Source organism: Cucurbita maxima, unplaced genomic scaffold (genome assembly GCF_002738345.1).
Source record: "Cucurbita maxima cultivar Rimu unplaced genomic scaffold, Cmax_1.0 Cma_Scf00007, whole genome shotgun sequence".
Classification (NCBI taxonomy): Eukaryota; Viridiplantae; Streptophyta; class Magnoliopsida; order Cucurbitales; family Cucurbitaceae; genus Cucurbita; species Cucurbita maxima.
In genome coordinates, this window is record NW_019272023.1 from 3,666,067 (window position 1) to 3,689,159 (window position 23,093).

Sequence of the window (23,093 nt, forward strand, 5' to 3'; positions counted from 1 at the left end):
TTTTTTTTTTTTTTTTTTTTTTTTTTTTTTTTTTTTTTTTTTTTTTTTTTTGTTGGTTCTATTCGCTTTGAACCACCACCCATTTTGGGTCCTCAATATCTCAAGTCATTGTCATCAACTAGCCCTCTCTTATGACATACACTTCCGCTACGTCAACTAAAAACGTCTTTATTTGTTACTAGATATTAACAAAATTCTAATACGAACACGTTTTTAAAAGATCACCCAACATAGAATTGCTCTAAGTAAAGCACGTCTGATCATAGAGTTCCTATGATTGAGCTACTAAAAAGAAAAGTACATTTTCTTAGCTATCATATTCTCAAAATTGCTTTTATTCGAGTGTGGTATTAGTTCATTCATGTATCTCTTCTTTACTCGAGTATCACGTTTTAAATTTGGAACCACCATCCAAATGAACGATATCCAAGTGGAGAAAATTGCAACCATAAATTTGACCCCTTTTCATTTAATGATAATATAATACGAATCGCTCGTGAATCGTTAGGGTTTGTTATTATTACATCCATAAACAAAATTACTAGAATTGGGAAGTAAATCCAACAATATTTTATAAATAAAAATATAATATAATATTCAACGTGGTCTTATAAAATATAATAAATTCACTTCTTCAATTTTCATTAATTAACTCCAATAATTATTTTAAAACTTTTAAAGTGCTTTCAATTATTTTTACCACCCAATAAAATTTTAACCAATTATTATTAATGTTTTAAAAAAATATATATTTTATGACTACTTTAAAAGACATTTCTACCCTCCATTAAAATTCATTAATAATATATTACCATGCATATTTTTTTATCATCCAAATATAATTTAGTGGATAAATAGTTTTTTTATCTCATGGGATTAAATTAAAAAGAAGGATAAAATAAAATAAGATAAAAATATTTGTAATTATTAAGTTTTGTTTGATAAAACAACTTTATTTTATTTTTTATTTTTTATTTTTTGGTTAATTATATTTGTTAAAAGGTATGGTGGGTGAAGAAAATAACATTAATCTGATTGAATAAAGTGTTTCAATTTGGATTTTACCTTTAAACACAATTTTAATTAGACTGATCTCTTAATTAACTTTTACTAATTTTTTATTATGGACAAAATTTGGTTGCTTAAAATTAGATATTTCATATTTTAAGTGATTCAATTAATTTGCATATAAATTTATATATATATATATAGATGTCATTTTTCTTTGCTTTCACGCTCTTGAATTTATTATTTAATTTTCAGTATTACTTTCACTTCTTGTTTAAACGTAAAAAATATTTAATTTTTTTAATTGAAAAATTAAGTAACGAATCTACACAATGATATGATATTATCTACTTTGAGCATAAGTTCTCGTGTCTTTACTTTAGGCTTTCCAAAAAAGCCTCTTACCAATGGAAACAGTATTCCTCACTTATAAACCCATGATCTTCCATTAAATTAGCCAATGTGAGACTCCCTCTCGGAGGCAAGGTCGAGTCAAATGACTTGGTCTAGTGTAGAGGTAAATTGGTTGTGTCGCAGACAATTGAACATGCATGCGCGTAGGCAGCGTGTGTGGTCAAACAAGCTTGGATTCCGCACAAGGATGTTCAATTGACAAAGACAAACCTCGCCTAAAGTCTAATGAAGCCACAAGGGCGGGGCGAAAAATATGGGGTTTAATTTTCATTAAAGCTGGTCGTGAGCATGTCAAGATCATAATGCCACACGATTGAAAAAGTAGGACCGTGACAGAAAATGGCTCTCTCTGTATAAGAACGGTGTGTTCCAAGATGTAAAGGGGGAGAGAAAATGGTGTGTATATATATATATATATATATAAAAGGGACCTACTTGGTCTCCATGATGGGATGCACATGTGACAAGTAACTCAATCACCAACAAACACATACCTTATTTTCCATTGTTTTTTCATCACAAAAAGAAAAACAAAATCATATCTTGTTCATCTTCTTCAAACCATATAAAGCTACCTTTATATTGATTAACTCATAAATTAAACTAAATTTGCTAAATAAAATAAAGATATTTTTCAATCTATTTTATTTCACCGAACATTTTTCAATATTAAAATGATTATAGAATATATATTTTAATTAAAAAGATATGTGACAATATAGTCCTGTATCTTAATATTGTTATTCAAATATTTCGATGTGACATGAATTTATCTGACATAGTTATTTTTATTTTTTCTTTTTGATTTAATTAAAAATTAAAAAAAAAAACTAATTATTCTCTATTTGAAACTTTAGTCAACCCCTAATGAAATTTTAATAAATAAATAAATAAATAAATAAAGATTAAAAACTTATGGATGACTAAATGGACATAAATAATTATCCAATGAAAAAGGAAAAAAATAAATAAATTGAAAAGTCAAATTCATTGTTGATTTTTCTTTATTTGAATTTCTCATTTAGTGGAGTGATTTTCGCAACAAAAGAGGGAAAAAAGAATAATAATAATAATTTTAAAAAACAATATTTCTAAAATTTAGACGCTTTATTTTTAATTTTTGAATTTTGTAAATATTAAAATTTTTTTAGTCCAACTACTAAAGTGATTGAAAATATGCTAAAATTGATAAATTATATATATATATATATATATATATATGTATATTGTATGATTCTTTATACTTTTAGCCGTTTCAATTTAGATCGAGTTTTGCAATATTATTTTAATTGACATGTCATCTTAGTTTACGAAATTCATGAGAAAACAGTTTAAAATAGTCAACGAGCTCATTTGATTGTTGGATATCTTAGTCGATGTCTTCGTCGTTCATGACCATTGCAGCATAAAACGAATGAATAAGCTCGTTGGAAGAATGATGATAAAATTTTCTCTAGTCCTCGAGTGAGTACGTGAACCCATTTTTAAAATTTTAAGGACTAAATATATCTCGTTTGAAAGTTCGAGAATCAAATCAAATACCAAATTTGATCGGTATTTATAGGTATGTAGGTTTGTTTTTGGGTGTAATACAAATATTGATGCATGCATGGGAACACTGATAACCACAAAATCTGACATAAATATATTCCCATTTGTACTTTGTGAAGGCTAAGGTACAGAGACAAAGATCCCTGCATCTGCCTAGGACCAAACAGGCATGAATGAAAAGAACAGCCTCAATTTTAGGAAAAAAAAAAACAACCTCATGGGAGAGAGACAAAATATTATTTATAAAAGTGTAGAAACTTTTCTGAAGTAAATGAATTTTAAAATCATGAGGTTAATAATCATGTAATGGGCCAAATCGTCTACCAACTCAAAATTTCAGGTCGGTTGGGTTGATAACCCAAGCAACCCGAATAGAATTCATAATCAAACTCAACCCAGGTTGTCCGTTTTTATAATTATTTTAAAAAATTTTATTCATCTACGATACATGTTACCTTAATAACTAAAATGTTATAAAACTGAAATATCAAACATATCATTAACATCGTTTACAACCGTCAAATATTCTTAATTTTCATAATAATCTTAAAATAAGGTAGAGTTGAGTTGGGTTATAAACCTATTTTCGAGTTGGTCGGGTTGACCCAACAGAAAAAAAAAGTCAACTTGCTAACCGACCCAAAATTTCAATTTTTTAAAAATTCAACCTAATCCAACTTTTATGATTTGGGTTAGGTAGTTTGAGTAAGTCGAGTTATTAGATAACAAATAAAAAAGAAATAACATTACAAAGATTCATGCTAGAGTCATCATTTCGATATAATATCACTAAAATCAAAACCCTAAAAAAAAAAAAAAAAATTAATTAAAGACTAGGTGCCTAATGGGAGAATATTTGTATACATATAGTTTAGAATATAAATATAATAAAAAAGAAATTAAAATAAGATATGCTTCTAATTATGGTGTTACATGGACTACCTCTAATCCAAATATATAATAATAATATATTCCCCTCAAAGTTAGGATAGTTCATTATTAATGTTATTTTTCTTTGACATCAAGGCTTCAAAAATTAATGGGGTATCCACTTTTATTTATTTATTTATTTTGGTTATTTTTAAATAATAATAATAATAATAATAATAATAAAATTTGTTGAGGTGGGGTAGGTATCCACATTATTATTATTATTATTTATTTTATTTTATTAAAAAGTTAAATTTGCTTTCATTTGAACAAAGGGGAAAAGGGTCCCACATAGACCATGTAGAGAGGATCTTTATTTCTCTAATTTCCATGTAACAAAAAGGGCAATAAAGTAAAATAATTATTAATTTAATTTATCTAATAAATGTCTCGTATATAAAACATTGACAATGGATGGAGTAAGGAGTGGGATTGAAGCAAGCTCAGAAGCCAATCATGGTTGGCCAAGTGGCAGAATCTCCTGTCTCCACGTGTACAGTGGAGTCACTTTGAAGATAATGAGAGAGAGAAGGAAGAGAGGGGTAGTAATTGCAGAAAGTGATGAAGGAGGTCTCGGAAATGGTAAGGAAAGAGAATTTCTAGTGCGATTGAAGTATCTGTTCGGGACGGTTTTATATATAAAAAACGAAGAGTTAAGAGATGGAAAAGAAGGTAGGACGAGCTGAAGAAAACGTTTAGAAAAGAGTAAATGGCTGGGGATAGGGTGGTATCTGTTCGGGACAGGGAAAGAAAGGATGTAAGAGAGAGGAATGAGGAGAGAGAAAGACAAGATGAGAAATGGGACACATTGGGATTTAAACTATTTTATGATTTTGTCTGTCATTTGTTGCCAAAAACAGTGAAAACCCATGAAAGGCTTGGACTTTTCAGCTCACATTGTTCAATCCAACAAAACCCTTTGTTTTGTTTTTTGTTTTTTGTTTTTTTTTTTTTTGGGTTGGGAAAATTTTTTAATTAAAGAAAAGTTTTTTTTTTTTTTTTTTTTGTGCCCTTCTTCTTCTTCTTTTATGGATCCTAAGACCTCATCAGTAACAAAGCAACCCCAAGAAGTGGAAACCAAGTTTTTGAAGCTCCCACAAGAACAGCAACAAGAACAACGACAAGAACAAGAACAAGAACAACAATCAATCATGGGTGAAAACAAACCAGCTGAAATCAAGGATTTCCAAATAGCAGTGGCAGAGAAAGAAGAAGGCAAAAAACAGTTAGCACCGAAAAGAAGCTCCAACAAAGACCGTCATACCAAAGTGGAAGGCAGAGGGCGAAGAATCCGGATGCCAGCTCTATGTGCGGCCAGGATTTTTCAATTAACCAGAGAATTGGGTCATAAATCTGACGGCGAGACCATTCAGTGGCTGCTACAGCAGGCGGAGCCATCGATAATCGCCGTTACTGGCACTGGAACAATCCCAGCTTCTGCTCTTGCAGCGGCGGCGGGTTCCGTTTCGCAACAGGGGGCTTCTCTTTCGGCCGGATTGCACCAAAAATTGGAGGAATTTGGTGGTGGGGGGTCCAGTAGGGCCAATTGGGGCAATTTGGGGCGACCCCATTTGGCCGCCACAGCAACAACAGGGCTTTGGCCTTCATCTGTCAGTGGCTTTGGGTATCAGTCTTCAACAGCAGCAGCTGCTGCTGCTGCTGCTCAATCAGCCACTAATTTAGCTAATGAAACTTCAAATTACTTTCACAAACTTGGGTTCCCTCCCTTTGACTTAACCTCCACCAACATGGGTCCTATGAGTTTCACCTCCATTTTAGGTGGAAACGCCCAACAATTACCTGGTTTGGAGCTTGGATTGTCCCAAGATGGCCATATTGGGGTCATAAATCCTCAAACACTGAACCAGATTTACCAACAGATGGGTCAAGCTAGAGTTCATCAGCATCATCATCAACACCAGCAGCAGCAACAACAACAACAACCTCCTGCCAAGGATGATTCTCAAGATTCAGGCTAGAAAAATGGATGAACAAGCATTTTCTTTTGAGAGAAAGGATGACTAATGGCTATAAGGGGGTTTTTTTTCTTGTTACTTTTTGTTTTTCCTTTCTTTTCTAAATGGGTCTTTGTATTGTATTGTATAATTTCATAAGAACAAAAAAAAAAGAGATACCTAGCAGAAGAGGAACTCTATAGGGATCTTTATTTGGTTTGCACCCCCCTTGTGAATTGCTATCATTCAAACGCTTCTTCACATCCCAGGTTAGTTCTTGATTCTTTGAAAGCTTTTGAAAACTTTGGATGTTGTAGAACATGGAGGTTTATTGATTGTTGTTTGATTTTTGGGTTTTGCAGGTGTGAGTGTATACAACTGAAAGCAGCTTGGCTTGAGCTTAACTTCATTTTTTCTGTTTGTTTCTCTATTCAAAAGGTGTGTTGATCATATTGTAAGGCAACTTTACTTGTTCAGTTCTTCTCTAGTTCTTGTTGGAATGATGAACAATTGGTTTGTGAAGTTTGAGATACAATTTTTTCCAGTCCTTTAAGTTTTCAGTATTCTGCATATTCAAAGGAGCTTTTAGTCTGTTTTGAGTTCCGAATCTTTCGCTTACTGTCGGAGGAACGATTTAGGATGTTTACTTACTGGTGATCGTCGGGCTAGGTAAGCATCTAATGCATTCGTTAGTCTTTGAATTGTCGCCTTTTCGTTAACTCGAAAGGCGTCTGTATCACTTTGTAGCTTTAGCTTTAGATTGTACATTGAGACAGATATCTCCAGGTCTAATTCAAGCACTTATGATCTATCTGCTTCTTTATCGCATGGTTTTCTGATATTTGCCATAGAATACGCTCGTTTCAAGAGCTCGTATGCTTGTTTGAGGCGGAATATGATCGAGTTTTCCCATGGGATTATCTTATGCTGATTAGAACAGGAAGTTTTGGAGCTGCCTCTAATTTCTCATATGCAAGTTTTTAGAAGCTTTACATGGGTTTGGTCTTTAGTTCTCTAGTAGTCAGGTCAGGAAGTCGTTCTCATCGTTCGACGTGTATTTACTTCGTTCTTCTCCTACTATCTATGTTTCCACACATCGTCCATTTGCATATGCTTGAAAAAACCTAAGATATGACCTAAACGAGCATGTCGTATTATAAGATCAAAATGTCTGGCAAACAAGCCGAGGTCGGGGTTTCTCGATGAATGCTGCCTAAGAGCTCGGAGTTATTGTTGCCTTTCTCTTTAGGACTTGAAAATAGTCTCAATTCAGGTAATGAAGTTTCTAATCATTCTATAAGATTCTGCAGGGAAAGAGGCAGGGCTAAAGCAGGAACTCAGTGTCCATTTTGTTGCCATAGGTACAGAAGAAGTTTGATGATTTTAAGGAAATCTTGTTGTTTATTGCCATTAAAAGCTTAATCTTTCATTATGTGTTCTGCTTAGGCTAACATCCTTGTTGTCATCCATGCATTGAATTTAGCTTAGCTGGAAATTGTTCAGATGAATCATTGCTATGATTATGATTTATCAATATATAGGCCGTGATCTGTTCATCTTAATTAATGACTTACATAGAAAACATACATAGAACTTGATATCATGCAAGCTTTTCAACTGATAAATGCAGCAGATCAGAGGCTATCAACTATTCATTTCTAGCTAAAACACAAGCTAATTTTGCTATGACGAACAATATCAATATCATTATATGAACAAAGTTTTAAAGAACAAGCATGAAAAACTATCCTAAGTTCATCACTGAAAGTCGGATCGATCAACTAAAGATGATGTTCTTAACAGGTGGATATGATTTTAGCTGAGAATTTACAGTGTTGAGAAGCTAAAAGAGGAGGAGAATCAAAACTCATAACTAATTTTGGAAGGATAACTATTTTGCATCATTCTCTTCTTGGTATTATCCATGGGAATGATGTCTTCTTGATTAAGCTCTTCGTCTTCATTAATGACTCTTCTGTGTTGCTGCACGACCAAGATCGTGGCATTGCCTATGAAATCTGAAGATGCTAACACCTCTCCAATTGCCCCGAGTTCGGTTTGTTCATTCCAAAGCACCAAGCCTTGAACCAGTGCTAAACATGGGTTATGTTGTCTTCCGACTATTACGAGATCGAAATCACCCCCCAAGGAACGGAGTATAGAGATTGTTCCAATGCCATCCTTCACCACCTCTTCTATATACTTAACTCTATTGTTGTCTGCTATACTTTGTCGGAACTCATTCACTGACTCATTGTCAAGCCTCCTTTCTTTAACATCACTACTCGGAACATTCCCGCTCTCTTGCAGTCGAATAAATGTTAAGTTTATATTAGGATGTCCAACCATTCTTGCCCCGATGAACATTGCTTCACGGTCATCTGGTCCACCGATGAATACCATAACTATTTGGAAAGGATGGAAATTGGTTGCAATAGACTTTGGGGTCTTTAAAATTCCACGTTCGACAACAAGGGCGACAGAGCATGGTGCGTTCTCGAGGATATGATGGTTAACCATTTTCGTTTTATATTGGGACAACGACAGCACACCGTTGGAGTGAAATCTTTGGTGGAAAGGGACAAGAATCAAGGAAGTCTTTTTGTCGAGTGCAAGTGAACAAACGACATCATGCATAGTCGTTGAAGGTGATATCGCGGTGAAGGGATAGATGGCAAGTATTTCCCTCTTGCTCTCTCCAAAGTATTTGAAGGCATTGACAATAGGTATAGAGGAGCATGACCTTGAAGTCCTTACCTCCATTTGCTTGTGGTATATGAGTTCCAGGTGAGCACGACCAAGAAGCTCGACAAGATGAAGGATATACACAACAAGGTGGCTTCGTCTAGTCGGATTCAAGGCATCAAGTAGGTTAATGGCACTTGGAACATCTTCTTGGTCGTGAATGCAAACTAACACACAAAGATCAAACTCCGGTCTCGAATGCATCACTGTTCTTCTCTTATGAACTATAAACCTTCTTGAAGGATCAAGGAGATGTCTTATTATCGGAGAGATAATTGCAACTACAACCATCACCCATACGCACATAACTACCAACGCTTCATCATTTATCAACTGCGTGGATTCCAAAAACAAACTAGCTATGAGTTCGTGAGAAATGATAAGATACAATCAAATACTGATGATCAACGAGAAAAGTCTATTCCTACCTTTTCCTTCCTCATTATTTTAAACACACCAAGCTCGAGAGCTCCTTGACAATTCAAGATGAGGCCGAGCGATACAGCGTCTCTCATAGATAGTTTGAAGTAAGTTGAAATGAGAAGGGCACCCAAAAACTTTCCCAATGCATTAACAAAGACAATGAACGACATGCACAAGAAATTTATGAGTTTGATAGCGTAGATATTGACAGCCAAGCCTATTTTGACAAAGAAGATGGGCATGAAAACCCAGGAAGTGATGAAATCAAGCCTGTCCACCAATGCTGATCCAATGGGAGGTCCTGAAGGTATTGTAACTCCAAGAAAAAGAGGACCAGTATAGATATGCAAGCCCAAGGCCTGGCAGCAGAAGGCAACTACCAACACCAGTAAAAGCAATGTAACCACAAAGCACTCCTTCAATGGCTGTCCAATCGGATTCTTCTTAATCATCCACACAATGGTAGGCCGAATAGCAAAAAAGATGACAGCTACAAGCATCAAAGAAGCATAAAGTGTGGATATGGTCTGATATTTGCCCTCATCTTGAGGAGTCAACAGAGCTCCTAGTAATGCAAGACATATGCTGAAGAAATTGGAAGCCATGGCAGTTGATAAAGCAAATCTCCCAAACTCAGAGTTTATCAAATGAAGCTCAGAAACAAGGGAAGCAACCATGGGGAAGTTGATAAAGGACTCTGTGCCACCAATGGCGAAAAGGTATTTGACCGTTTGGATATCAACAATGTTAACCAAGGTTATGGAGTAAATTGTGGAAAGAATCATAGACAAAATCACAGAACAAGATCCAATAGCAAATGCTTTCTTGTCAATCTTCTTCACAAACGAGATATCCGTTTGAACTCCAATCAGAAAGAAGAAAAAAACATGGCCAAGCGCAGAAATCACATCCAGAACAACGAACCCTCTGAGAGGGAAAATCACCTCTCTAAATCTCCCCAAGTGGCCTAAACCCGAAGAACCTAGAACTACACCGCCCTGATAAAATCAAGCCACCAGTCACAACTAATAAGAAGAACGTTTCATTCATTACAAATCAAGAACAGAAGAAACAGGAGGCGTTACCAGAATTTGTGAGACGATGAGGGGCTGGCCGAGGGGCTTGAGAAGCATAGAGAACAAGATGATAGTTCCAGCACTGAGTCCAAGCTGTAAGAACAGAAGAGGAACAGAGAATTCCAAAGGGTTTACACCGGAGAAAACGCCGGTGGAGTGAATCCGGTCGGCAAATGTACAGATTCTGGTGATGTTTTTGAGGGTATTGTGGCTGTCACAGCCGCTGATGTAGGCGGCGACGTCGTCAGGTTCCATTATAATCGAACCCATTTGGAGAGAAATGTAGAGGGAGAGTGAAAATGCGTTGATCAAGAAGAGAAGAAGAGATGGGTATGGAGGAATTACGTGAAGGAAGGCATTTAAGAATGTGGGTAGAGGAAATGAAGGCTTCAGATGGAGCAGAAAATGAGAAAGGAAAGTTGGGCAATGGGAAGAGGAAATGAAAGGGGGAAGAACACTAAATTGAAATGAGGCACTTCAAATTTGGAACATATTCTAAGCTGGCTTACAACAAGGCACCCCATCTATTTTGACTTTTTTCTTTTCTTTTGGATATATTTTTGTCAACATTTTCATATATTTAGCAATAAAACAACTCAAGTATTAAAAAAAAAACCATTTATTTATTTATTTATTTTGTTAAATTTTGTGGGTTAAAACACAAATTAAATCAAGGAAAAATCTTCAAATTATTTAAACCCAGGGTTCAACTTTATAAAATTACAAATTTAGAGTCAAAAATATTTAATATTTATTAAAAAATTAATTAACTAATAATAACCCAAAATTAAAAAGTAATTTTAAATAAAATTTTGAAAATAAAAATTGAAAGTAATTTCAAATAAAATTTCGAGGACCAATATACTGATTTGAATTTTGTTTTATATTTTTCGCATTTAATCAAAATGGATTTAAATAGGTTGGATATTTTTTTTAATATCGTTTTAAAATTTTGGATTTAAACAACATTTTTTAAAACTTTTATAACGCAAAATTACAAACATGAATAAATATAATATAGTATTCCATTTTCCTCAAAAATGATTTAAAGAAAAACTCCCTTGAAATTACATTATAATATGAATAACAAAGGGGAAGGGTCTGCGCTACATCAAAACTATATCCGAAATCAGCAAATAATAAGTAAACAAAAACACTTCAAAATTCGGATGCTGAAGAAACTAACGAACCAAAAATAATAACACCTAGTCTCCATGGTTTTTTTTCAAGTTAAGACATTCTTTGAGCAGCTTCTTTGGCGAGCAGCCTCTCCTTGGCTTTAGTTTTAGCCTGTGACTTAGAGCCCATGATTCCTCCTCCCCACTTCTTCCTGTACTCGTCGTATTTGTCGTTGAAATTTGCCTAAAACCAAAGACAGGGAAGAGATTGATTAAAACTAAACTAATGAGATACGATATTAGTCGGGATGGATCGAAAGTCTTTATGTAAATCACCTTAATAGCTTCAAGGATCCTGCTGAACTCCAACTTATCTTCATTCTTTACAGTCGTCAAGCACAGAACTGATGCAGTCTTTTGATGGACGATCTGTTAGAAAGGCAAAGTTACGAGCATTGGTACATCGATTGACTTAAAAAGATTGGGACTTGTAACAAATAGAGGGCTGTAGTTACCGCTCCCAATCGTGCTTTTCCCTTCACAATGCAATATGGGATTTCCATCTTCCTGCAAAGGGCTGGGAGCCAAACAACCAACTCAATTGGATCCACGTCATGTGCAATCACAACCAGCTGTGCTTTGTTCTGAGAAAAAAAAAAAAAAAAGTTCAGAGAGCGACAAGGTTGAGTAAACCTTCACAGTTATGGAATAAAATAACACCTGCTCAATGAGGTAGGTAACATGGTTGAGACCATATTTCACAACAATAGGTTTTTTAGCATCATGTGCCTTGCCTTCAGCCTCTTCCTGAGCTCTCTTTACAAGACGCTCCCTTTTCTGTGCTTTGTCCTCCGGCCTATACTTCAAAAGCATCTTGAACAGGTTTGTCGCTGCATATACATGGCAGATATTAAACTTAGAACCAACACAATGAATACTTCCCAACCAAGATAAACAAAAATTAAAGGCACCGTAACCATAAAATTCAATGAAAACCCAAATGAAATACGTCCAAACATCTATTGAAACGAGTTAAGAATCTATTACATTTTTCCAGCTGACCAAAGAGCATGAGCAGAAAAGACAGCAAAAAAGACATCTTATTTACAAAAACAAAGAAAAGGAAAACAAAATACATTACTATAGGCAACGGAACCTCATATCCAAGATGGTTAAAAATCATAATTTACAGAACTACAAAACAATGAAAGTCTAAAAGCTGATAGTTAAAGAATTTCAAGCTTGAAAATGTATGAGGATTCAACATGAGAATTTTTTCTGATTGCACAATCGTTGACATTACCAAGATTTTTGTCAAGGGTCTTAGTGAACTGGTTCAAAGCTGGTGGAACCTTCAACCTCTGTTTAAGAATCCTCTTTTTCCTCTGAATTTGAACAGCTTTAGGCCATTTAACAAACCGTGTCAAATCCCTCTTTGGCGGCAATGCCCCACCAATTCCAAATTGCTTCGGACGCTTCTCAAATAGTGGATTCACCACCTTCTCCTGCTAACACCACAACACTGTATTAAACAAAAGCAGCCAAGAAACAAGAACGATAATAAAGCATGGGACATGTATCGAGGGAAAGAATCTTTTACCGGCTTCTTTTTTGCCAAGGCTTTTCCAACAGCCTTCTTTGGTGCCTTTTAATAATACAATAAAATGATGTCAGTATATTTCATTTCAGTCAAAGAAGCAAAACTTCTAAAAAAATCTTAAAAAGAACAAATAACATATAATGCAAGGAAAAGGAATCACTTATCATGACATTGGGAAAAATTGAAGTGAAGGGGAAGGGATTTGAAGTAGTAAGTTATATAAGTAGACATCGATCTCTCCTAGACTTTTGAAAGCAGGAAAGGAAAACATTTCAAGACAAATTCAATATCGTACAATATTATTCATATTTTTGTTGCGCCTCAAAAGCAGTAATGCCTATTGGTGCCTCTGTCATATTTTATTACATTTATGGGTTCATTAGAATAATACAATTCTAGCAAGGAATGTGAACACAATTCTATGCCCTTAACGTAACGTTATCAATGTTTATACAGGATCTAACAACTTTCAAGACTATTACTGCTCATGTTATCAGTATAGCTGCTACTACATTTACAGCACTACATCAACAATTTCTGTTAAAGTCTCTTCAGGCTCAGCTTAATGGCCTACGCAAGAAGTATATAATACCGATAATGCGGATTTATGAAAATATACTAAATATTTCTACAAGTATACATAATAACTAATAACTATAACGGGTGGAATCAATATACAGAGCGAACTTCATTTAGTAATAAAATATTAATAACGAAATTAGGATATGCTACTGCATAGTAAATGCCAGAAAACAAGGTGAGTCCATGAAAGAATACAAAATGGGTAAAACAGAAAAAAAAAAAAAAATACAAGGCAGTAAAGCTAACAAAATCAACGAAAGCCAAAAACTGGTTCAAATAGAAGCAGTTCAAACAGGTTCATTGATCAAAACCTCGTGATTTAAAAAGCAAGTAAAGATGCTTCATTTTGTCCGAATATCGATGGCCCAAACAACTACTATAACCCAATTCGATGGTTTCAAAACTGAGACCCAGAAAGCGCATCAGACGTGCAACCATAATACAGGTTTTTTTTTCAGGTTGAGTTATCGAAATATCATCTACGAACAGGGGACCAACCAAAAACACATTCATGAATCGATTCTACACACGCATCTGAAAACAAAAGATTAAATCCGAAACTATACAAGACGAAACCAAGCTAGTAAACTGAAACAAGAGAGAGGAGATTCGTACCATTTTCCGCGATCGTGGTGAAAGGCAGAGTCCGAGGAGGGATCAAATATAAATAAGCGGCGACGAAGTAGCGTGAAGAAAAGAGAGGGAAAGAAAGCTGACGGCTAGGGCAAAATAAGAACAAGATGGGATTATGTTTTCGCGGATTTTATGGGCTACTGGGTCAGATATATTGGGCTTCTAAATGGAAAAGTAGGACCTGGTCCTGGGCCTATTGGGCTTCTAATCGAAAAGAATGAGCTGGACCTGGACCTTGGACGATTGGGCTTCTAAATGGAAATGTATGAGCTGGATCTGGACCTTGGTTGGGCTTCTGAATGGGAAAGTATGAGCTGGACATGGGCCTATTGGGCTTCTGAATGGAAAAGTATGAGCTGGACCTAGAACTGGGCCGATTGGGCCTCTAAATGGAAAATGATGGTCTGGACCTGGGCCTATTGGGCTTTTGAATGGAAAAGTATGGGCTAGACCTGGGCCTACTGAGCTTCTGAATGGAAAGTATTAGCTGGACCTGGGCCGATTGGGCTTCTGAATGGAAAAGTATGGGCTAGACCTGGGCCTATTGAGCTTCTGAATGGAAAGTATGAGCTGGACCTGGGCCGATTGGGTTTCTGAATGGAAAAGTATGGGCTGGCCCTGGACCCATTGGGCTTTTGAATGGAAAATATGATCTGGACCTGGGCCGGTTGTGTTTCTGAATGGAAAAGTATAGGCTATAACTGGGCCTATTGGGCTTCTGAATTGAAAAGTATGATCTGGACCTGAGCCGATTGGGCTGAACCTTGGCCTATTGGCCTTCTGAATGGAAATGTATGATCTGGACCTGGGCCTATTGGGCTTCTAAATGAAAAAGTATGGGCTGGACCTGGACATGGGCCTGGATCTATGTTATCTAATTATACGATTTCCAGTTTGGTTGGATTTTGTTTACACAAAATTGGTAATTTTTTTAGTAAAATATAAATATTTTTTTATAGCTAAAATCTAATAGACACAAGAAACTCGTATCCAGGAACGTTGCAAGCAGACGACGAACTTCCGAAAGGCGGATCAAAACTATACAAAAACATTACACAGAAATTTGTGAAATCCCGACTGAAAAACAAAAATCACATATTCCAATCCAAGGTTGATCAAAAGGTAATCTTCTTCTTCTTCTTCGTCTTCTTCTTCTTCTTCCATTTTCTTGTTAATTACCACACAAGATATCGTCTCTTGTTGATGGCCTGTAATTCAGCGGGTTTAAGCTGTAAATGCAAACGTTTGACTGTCTCGATTTGATTGAAATTTCTCCCGATGTGCTTTTGTATCCAGGAACGTTGCAAGCAGACGACGAACTCCCCATCAAACTCGCTTGGCAGAACGACACCATTGAGGAATCCTCTGCACATCGGATTCCGTCCATTGAAGGTATTTCCAATTTGTAAACTCCGTTTTTGTTTGTTGTTCTGTTCACTGAGAATGCTATTTGCTCCGCTGTACGCGGCGTTTCTGCTTTTAATTTGCAGTCGATTCGAACTTCTGCACCTGTTTAATTTTTTGTTTCGTTTATAAACAAATCAATTTTCTCAATCATTCTTTGAATAAGTGGTTGAATTGAATCAATGCTATTTTTGAAATTAGGTTACTAAAAAATCTACTCAACAGAACACTTGAATCTCGTTAGAAACCACACAAGAACGCAACAGAGTAGACATTCAATTCCAACCATAACATCAAAGCTGCGAAAACGAAAAAGTTCAAACTCAAAATCAAAACGCTGAAGAAGACTATGCAACACTTAGACACTAGTTCTGCCATTTGAAGTCTCGTCCAGGTTCAATTTGTTGACCTCAGGACTTGAGCTTTAGCTTGCTCGAGTAACTACTTGGTATGAAGAAATGAATTAGGGCATTACCTGATAAGAAGTAACTGTGTTTGGAGAAGGAATTGTTGGAGCAGGTATCACAATAAACAAGGCCCATAACAGTAATCTGAGAAAATATTCTTGAGTGGTGGGAATGAGCAGCCTGAATTCCCAACACAAGGGAACTTGAAACCAAGGAAGCTAAGACAAAGAGTAGAATCAGATTCATGGCGAAATTTTGAAAGAAGTGCCTATCTGATGTTCAATGCATATCAGGATATGCGATGAAGGGTGGAGTGGGAGGAGTAGTAATGTAAGTAACGAGCTTCACTGCTTCAGTAGTTGGATGAGTATGGATATTAACTGAAAGCAAAGGGGGGAAAGTGAAGGTCATTTAACATTTTCACAAGAAACAAAGACATGTGATAGTCTTTTGTCAGTCTGCATGTGAACTTGATGTGTAGGAAAGAGAAGAAAGTAGATTCTTTTGGCAGAATTATTGCTGATTCTGCTGCTTGATTCCAGGGTCCAACCCAGCTAAACACTATTAGTAGAGCTACCTATTTCAAAATAAGAGCCAACCAACACACACACGGGCTGCATTTCATTGCATTGTCTCCAGATGATTTACACCCTTCTCCTGTGTTCTTTCTAGGTGTCAATTCCATGCCTCTCTTGTAAAAGAAAAGGCCTCTCTACACCTCAATCGCTTGAAGGAGATTCAGACAGCAATTTGCATCAAGTTTTCAAGCTTGGGTCGGTGCCAATTATGGGGTTGTAGTCTTAGCCAATGTCTATGGAGCCAAATTGTATCAGTCCTAGCCCACCGCTTGTAGATATTGTCTGTTTTGGCCCGTTACGTATCACCATCAGCTTCATAGTGTTAAATATGTCTACTAGGGAAAGGTTTCCACACTCTTATAAAAAATGTTTCGTTCCCCTCTCAAACCGACATGAGATCTTACACAAGCAAACATAACTAGACCATTGAGCATCAGAGGAGGAAGAAATCACATCATTTAGATCGAATGAAACAGTGTTATTGACAATTGCAGCAATCCCCAAAACCCAAAAGCTCAAAAACATGGAAACATGGCTGATGGCTGATGGCTGATGGTTGAAAATATTGAATGGTAAAGATTGACAGCCGATTGTAGCATAGACTTTGAGCCACTGGAAAAAGACTATGCAGCTCGTGATGTGGTGTGGGGTTAGGGATAGCCATCAAGATTTTGGACCCAGGACCTTCTTCCGAAAACTGATCTTAAAGGGTGAAGAATTGGAGGAATCTGAACGGTTGAGAATGGTAGTTGGTCGAGCCTGCTAGAGCAAAACAGGGCACTAAAATGCCTATGCCATTCACCCGCCCGGTGACTCGCCCTTACGGTAAAACGCTACAAATTTTTGCAAGACTTGTTAGAAAACCTGTTGTCATACTTGATTAATTATTTTTGTCGTTCGAGATGAGTATAGAGTGCATTTTGATGAGATATTTGACTCTTAGTTTTAATTACTTCCCGAGTTTGTATAGGTTTTCTCTCATTTTTAGTGAGTTTTCAGTATTATTTAAAACAAATATCATACTTATTTTTTTCTTTTTATATCTTAGTATATAATTTAATATTCTATCATTTCCTTTTCATATCATAGTACGAGCATCTAAAGAAATCAAGTCTGGCATACTAGAAAAGATTAGATTAACACTAATGATTAATTTAGCATCAACTTATAGAATAAATTAATTATTTTCTTGAAATTATTAACAACTTTCTTTTCCTTTTTTCCTTAAATTTTAGAACTACTATTTGCTTTTATTAATTTTGATTCTTTAATTATATTAAAAAAAACTAGTAACATTTTAAACCAAACAATACTAATTTTTATTAGTTCTCCACAAGCAATTCACATGATAGACTTTTGGCTAAACATATGCTTATTTATTCCCAATGTTTAAAAGATGTGATAATCAAACTAATAAAAATTTCGACCTATTCACTAAATTAGCATACAATAACATTGATATCAAATTCAATCTAATAAATTCATACATTTTCAATTTTACACCTGTCCTTTTAAATTTTAAAAATTAACTCAACTATTAAATATAAATATGAATTCTATGTCCATTAGACTTAAAAATATCAATTTCATTTAATATTAGATCCATAAATATTTTTTAAAAAAAAATTAACGATATTTAAAATTTAAATTTTAAGAAACTAAATAGATACAGACAGCAAAGTTCAACGATATTTCAAACTTCTATAAAATCCGACCCCAATCATAATTGCAATATATCACAAACACACTCCAACCTTCAATACTCCAAAACATTAATTGTAGAAATCATGGGACAGTCCAGTTTAGTGTTTACACAGGCTGAATTTTGACGTATGACATTACAAATTACAAATCTCAGGATCAAGTTGACCCCTCATTTCTTTCTGTAAAAATAATTTTGAAACAATCGAAACCACCACCATTACATACTTCAGACTACTACTCATTCTATAGATTCATTCGATATATATATATATATATATATATAATTCATGTCACGCAGGATCGACCTGAAATGAACCATGTAATTAATCAGGCACAGGAACTTTGTTATACAGTGATATTATTCTCTATTGCATGCTACACATTTATGTGACCTCATTAGGCTGGCTGGTACCAGCCCCTTAGCAAACGTCAGAACTTCCTTACCATTGATTCGACGTTCCTACAATATGGAACACGAACATGTGTTTTTTCTTGGGATCTCGTCGAACTTCTTTTCTGTAGAGGATAACAAATTACATTTCAAGTAGTCGCGTATAAAACAAAGATTGAATCAATCTACAAGGTCTTGCTATAAACTCTAAACTCTTGGATGCATGGTTAAAACTATAACTTTTTACTTATACCTCCTACATCTCAGGGGGGTAAACTTCCTCAGGTAAGTTATCGAAAGGGGGCGAGGTTACATACTAAAATTTATTTTTAACACCAATGTCAGCACGACTAATATTATAAATTAAATTTGAACTATGAAAACTAATCACAGCAATCAAAGTTTACATTACAAGAATGAAAACTAAAGATCAAATAACACGTTGAAAACTCTGGACATTTTCAATTTTTTACCCTTGAAAAAGTATATACAAGGCATTGTCCCCAATTATAGACTAAGAAGCATGGACACTTTAGTTTGACTAGTGTGTCCGTGTCAAACACTTGGGCACTCCGACACTTGTTGGACACATATCGAACACTTGATAGGACAACCGATGTGTTAGATGCTCGTACAAAATCGACACGTATATGACCAAGTAATCAATTTAAGAGCGAAATACATGAAACTAATTGTTTAAACACATAAATGTATAAACTCATTTGACTTCGAGTTTCCTTCTTGTTTAAAAATGATATAGATTTTTTGAAAGTATAAAAAGTAGTTTTCAAAAACCTGTTAAGGTGAAAACCACATTTGGGAAATTGGGGGGAAGCAAGCATAAATTTCAAAAACAGAAAACTCGTTATCAAACCAAGCCTAACAAACTCGAACAAAAATTACAAAATCACCCCTACTCATGCTACATCAACATCAGAATCATCTCATTAAAAGTTTAAGCTTAAGTGATAATCTCGCTAATGGTTATCATTTCAACACCTCTGAAAGCCAGGACAATGTCGATGCCAGTTACGAACAAATAAATCAGGCGCATCTCATTGACAAAATCTGATATATTTTTCCCTGTTGCTAATGACCAAAATCCAAATACACGGACTAAACGAATACTAGATGACTGACACGAACATAATATATGATGTTGCCTATTTCTCGATAGAATAGGAAGCTATTAAAGGTAATGCAGAAACACATCTAAAATTTAAATGGGATAGCTACCTGTTTTTGCTTTTGCTTTAGTTGGCTGCACCACGACATGCATAGTGATAACTCCGCTAGGAAGATCCCCAAAAGGCACTCGACATTGACCAACAGTCTTGTTGTTTTCCAAAATCTTGCCAGCATTTATCAGTTTTATGTCATTTGCTGCCTTGGGCACAACTTTCTTATCTATAAAATGTAAAACATTTACAGAAGTAGTTAGTTTACACGCAAATGGACAGGAAAATGAAGTGAGATAGCTATGCAAAAGAATTAAATGTAATAGCACTTCAACTCATTCTGCCACAGAAGGAAAACGTGAAGATAAAGCTGGACGTCGTAAAATAACTAAACAGGCCTCCAATATAATGTAAGACATTCCTTTCCAGCTTGTTCAACAGAGACAAATTTGGTAATCATCAGCCTCTCGACTCTCAGCATCATTATGAGCTACAAGATTCTTGGTAGAATCTATGAGATCCCACATCGGTTGGGGAGGAGAACGAAACATTCTTTTCAAGGATGTGGAAACCTCTTTCTAGCAGACACGTGTTTTAAAAAACCTTGAGGGGAAGCCCGAAAAGGAAAGCCTAAAGAGGACAATATCGGCTAGCTGTGGGCTTAAGCGGTTACATAATGTAAAACATTCCTTTCCAGCCTGTTCAACAGAGACAAATTTGTAATCATTAGCCTCTTGACTCTCAGCATCATTATGAGCAGGATTTGAATATAATACAAGATTCTTGGTAGAATCTATGAGATCCCATATCGATTGGGGAGGAGAATGAAACATTTTTTTTAAAGATGTGGAAACCTCTTTCTAGCATACGTGTTTTAAAAACCTTAAGGGGAAGCCCGAAAAGAAAAGCCTAAAGAGGACAATATCGACTAGCTATAGGCTTAGGCTGTTACATAATCCATACTACCTACTTTCAGCCGTTCTTTCTTAAAATCTATGGTCTCAGTTGTCTTTATCTTTCTTCTCTTCATGTATAAGCGTGCTCTATAACTTCTAAGTTGAGCAACAAGATGAATTAACATATGTACTGCAGAGACATTTGCATACAACAGTTCAAAAAATTGAAATAGCAAAAAGAAAAAACTAATAACATGATTCAACTCCTGACCTTTAGGCCACTCTGCAACAATTCTCTCCTTAACCATCGCTATAGTTGAAGTTGGGGAATAACGAAATGGACCAATATCCAATCCATCGTAAAGTCGGAACTTAAGCTCGATCAAATCCTCGTCCGGCATTTGAACTCTACCAGTAAAACACCACCTTCATCGCCAGAAGCAACTTCCCACGCAAATCCCCCAACCTACCAGCCGCAAGAGAACGCTATCGCAAACCTACACCAATTGAAAAACAGCAAATACTCAAACCTATCATCCAGAAAAAAGAGGAAACAAAGACATCATCATAAACGAGCTCCGACACTAATTAACTCAGCCACAGCACTGAATAAAACCACATAAACCGCGTCTAAAACAGAATGATCAGGATGAACAAATATAAACAGTAATCGATTCAAAACACTTGAATTCCATAAACATCATGCATCAGAAAGGAAAAGAAAACAGTAGACGAAGGGAATACCTGAGAAAAAAAGACGCAGAGAGAGAAGGATAGAGATATGTAAGGAATCAGAAGCTTTATCGTTTCAATGGAGAAACTGTTTCAGAGAGATCTTAAAGAATCGCGGGAAGAGATCTTGAAAACGAGAAAGAACCCTAGATTTCGCTCCGATCATATATGATTGTTCTTCTGATTTGGTTTTTTCTGTGCATTTAATTATAAAAATTGATTTAAATGCGTGCGAGTTTTGATTTCATTGGCTCCCAACTTCCATTATCTCTTCGATTTTTTTTTTCCATTTTTTTATTTTTTTAATTCGATTTTGCTTACGATAATTACAAGCAGACAAATAAATAAATAAATAATACCAAATACTCACCAACTTTCAACTCAATTTCTCCTAAATTTACGATTTTAACTTTTAAATTTTAAAATAATTTTTAAAAGAGTAATTAAAATAAATCAGGTAAAATATATCAGATTAATTTGTACCTATTAATTTACCGTTAATGTACATAAATATTTTAGTAAATGATGTCGTGTATGTGATTTAATTATATATTTATTGTCCAGATAATTTTCATTTATTATTTTAGTGGGAATCTTTCAATTTTTTTTATTATTTAATTTAATGTCAACGAGAAATTACGTTTATATCCTCACTCGATAAATACACTGATAATCTAAAATATTTTTTTTATTGATCAAAACATCATAAATTTAAATTTACCCGATAGTTTGATTATATTGAGAACTTCGTCGTAAATATATATATTTCTAATGGTGTTTACCATTTTATTTAATTTTTTTAAAATACATAAACTAAAATGGATTGGAATTTACGATTGTTAAAAAAAATTAAGTTTATTTTTTTAGTTTTAATTTTTATATTTTCGAAAAATGGGAGAGAAATCGTTTTCTGTGGGGTTTGTCGGTGGAAAATACCGGAAGAAGGGGAGGATCTGGTGTGCAAAGGAGTATGGTAACAAGGTGGAGGAGTGTTAGGTGGGAGAAAGCGATTGGTTGTTGTGAATATTAGGATTTGGAGGAAAACGGTCTGATTTTGAACCGTCGACTCTTTCGCAGACTTCAAGATGGCGAACCGCCGGTTTTGACCCTTTCCAAATTCTTCGTTGATCACGTGCTTTCTAAAAACCCATTAAAAATAACTCAACTTTTGAAATTAAAAAATTATTTCTATTTTTTACATTTGACCTAAAATTCAATTTTGGAAGAATATATTTAAAAAATTAATATTAAAAATAAAAACATTAAAACGAGATTTATAATAGATACATAGAACACTACTTGATTTTGGAACCTATGATATTAAAATTTTTAAAGTTGACTGTCTTTTATATTGAGTCATTGAAACAATATTGGAAAAAGACTGTATATCGATATCACATGATAACCAAACACGTCAAGTACCTAAATAAATTTAGGGTTGTATTATACATCTCGAACTTTACGATTATATATAACATATTTTATGCATCAAACTTATCTTCTCATTTATTAAGAGATAAGATCAGAGTTTCTAATCATTTATTGTTGTCTTTTCTAATGTGATTATCTATAGTATCTAAAACTTAATCAACTCGCCTTGGTCGGCACAACAAATCTTACTCAAATTGAATTAGGTAGAACCTAAAATGGAGGCTCGATCTACGAGCCTTGGTCACCCATAATGACTCAACGTATCCTAAGTGGCTTGATCTCAAGTTGTCTTTGAACCAAATCATTTTGGTCGATGCAACCCGTTTTACTCAAGTTG

At 35.0% G+C, this 23,093-nt stretch overlaps 5 protein-coding genes across 6 annotated transcripts; 1 reads left to right on the plus strand and 4 right to left on the minus strand.

Moving 5' to 3' along the window:
* Positions 1 to 4,893: 4,893 nt before the first annotated feature.
* LOC111482118 (transcription factor TCP20-like) lies at positions 4,894 to 6,380 on the plus strand. Its single transcript, XM_023127781.1, has 2 exons — positions 4,894 to 6,127; positions 6,221 to 6,380. The coding sequence occupies exon 1, from the start codon at positions 4,932 to 4,934 to the stop codon at positions 5,880 to 5,882; it is 951 nt and encodes a 316-aa protein (XP_022983549.1). The 5' UTR covers positions 4,894 to 4,931; the 3' UTR covers positions 5,883 to 6,127; positions 6,221 to 6,380.
* Positions 6,381 to 6,413: 33 nt separating this feature from the next.
* On the minus strand, positions 6,414 to 10,611 carry LOC111482115 (cation/H(+) antiporter 15-like). The gene is made up of 3 exons (XM_023127774.1): positions 10,112 to 10,611; positions 9,032 to 10,024; positions 6,414 to 8,936 (listed from the first exon to the last, which is right to left on the minus strand). The coding sequence occupies exons 1-3, from the start codon at positions 10,370 to 10,372 to the stop codon at positions 7,719 to 7,721; spliced, it is 2,472 nt and encodes an 823-aa protein (XP_022983542.1). The 5' UTR covers positions 10,373 to 10,611; the 3' UTR covers positions 6,414 to 7,718.
* Positions 10,612 to 11,146: 535 nt separating this feature from the next.
* On the minus strand, positions 11,147 to 14,133 carry LOC111482120 (60S ribosomal protein L7a-2-like). Its single transcript, XM_023127783.1, has 7 exons — positions 14,018 to 14,133; positions 12,821 to 12,865; positions 12,524 to 12,725; positions 11,941 to 12,110; positions 11,736 to 11,864; positions 11,557 to 11,649; positions 11,147 to 11,464 (listed from the first exon to the last, which is right to left on the minus strand). Exons 1-7 carry the CDS (start codon positions 14,018 to 14,020, stop codon positions 11,333 to 11,335), a joined length of 774 nt encoding a protein of 257 aa, XP_022983551.1. The 5' UTR covers positions 14,021 to 14,133; the 3' UTR covers positions 11,147 to 11,332.
* Positions 14,134 to 14,969: 836 nt separating this feature from the next.
* LOC111482122 (major pollen allergen Ole e 1-like) lies at positions 14,970 to 16,247 on the minus strand. The gene is made up of 2 exons (XM_023127785.1): positions 15,915 to 16,247; positions 14,970 to 15,544 (listed from the first exon to the last, which is right to left on the minus strand). Exons 1-2 carry the CDS (start codon positions 16,090 to 16,092, stop codon positions 15,207 to 15,209), a joined length of 516 nt encoding a protein of 171 aa, XP_022983553.1. The 5' UTR covers positions 16,093 to 16,247; the 3' UTR covers positions 14,970 to 15,206.
* Positions 16,248 to 18,158: 1,911 nt separating this feature from the next.
* LOC111482030 (membrane-anchored ubiquitin-fold protein 4-like) lies at positions 18,159 to 21,554 on the minus strand. Of its 2 annotated transcripts, XM_023127654.1 has the most exons (5): positions 21,338 to 21,554; positions 20,865 to 21,090; positions 19,756 to 19,926; positions 18,573 to 18,644; positions 18,159 to 18,433 (listed from the first exon to the last, which is right to left on the minus strand). In XM_023127654.1, the coding sequence occupies exons 2-4, from the start codon at positions 20,992 to 20,994 to the stop codon at positions 18,589 to 18,591; spliced, it is 357 nt and encodes a 118-aa protein (XP_022983422.1). In that variant the 5' UTR covers positions 20,995 to 21,090; positions 21,338 to 21,554; the 3' UTR covers positions 18,159 to 18,433; positions 18,573 to 18,588. The 2 variants fall into 2 exon arrangements, with proteins under 2 accessions (XP_022983422.1, XP_022983420.1); XM_023127652.1 differs by having other exon boundaries at positions 18,159 to 18,644.
* Between the last annotated feature and the right edge of the window lie 1,539 nt (positions 21,555 to 23,093).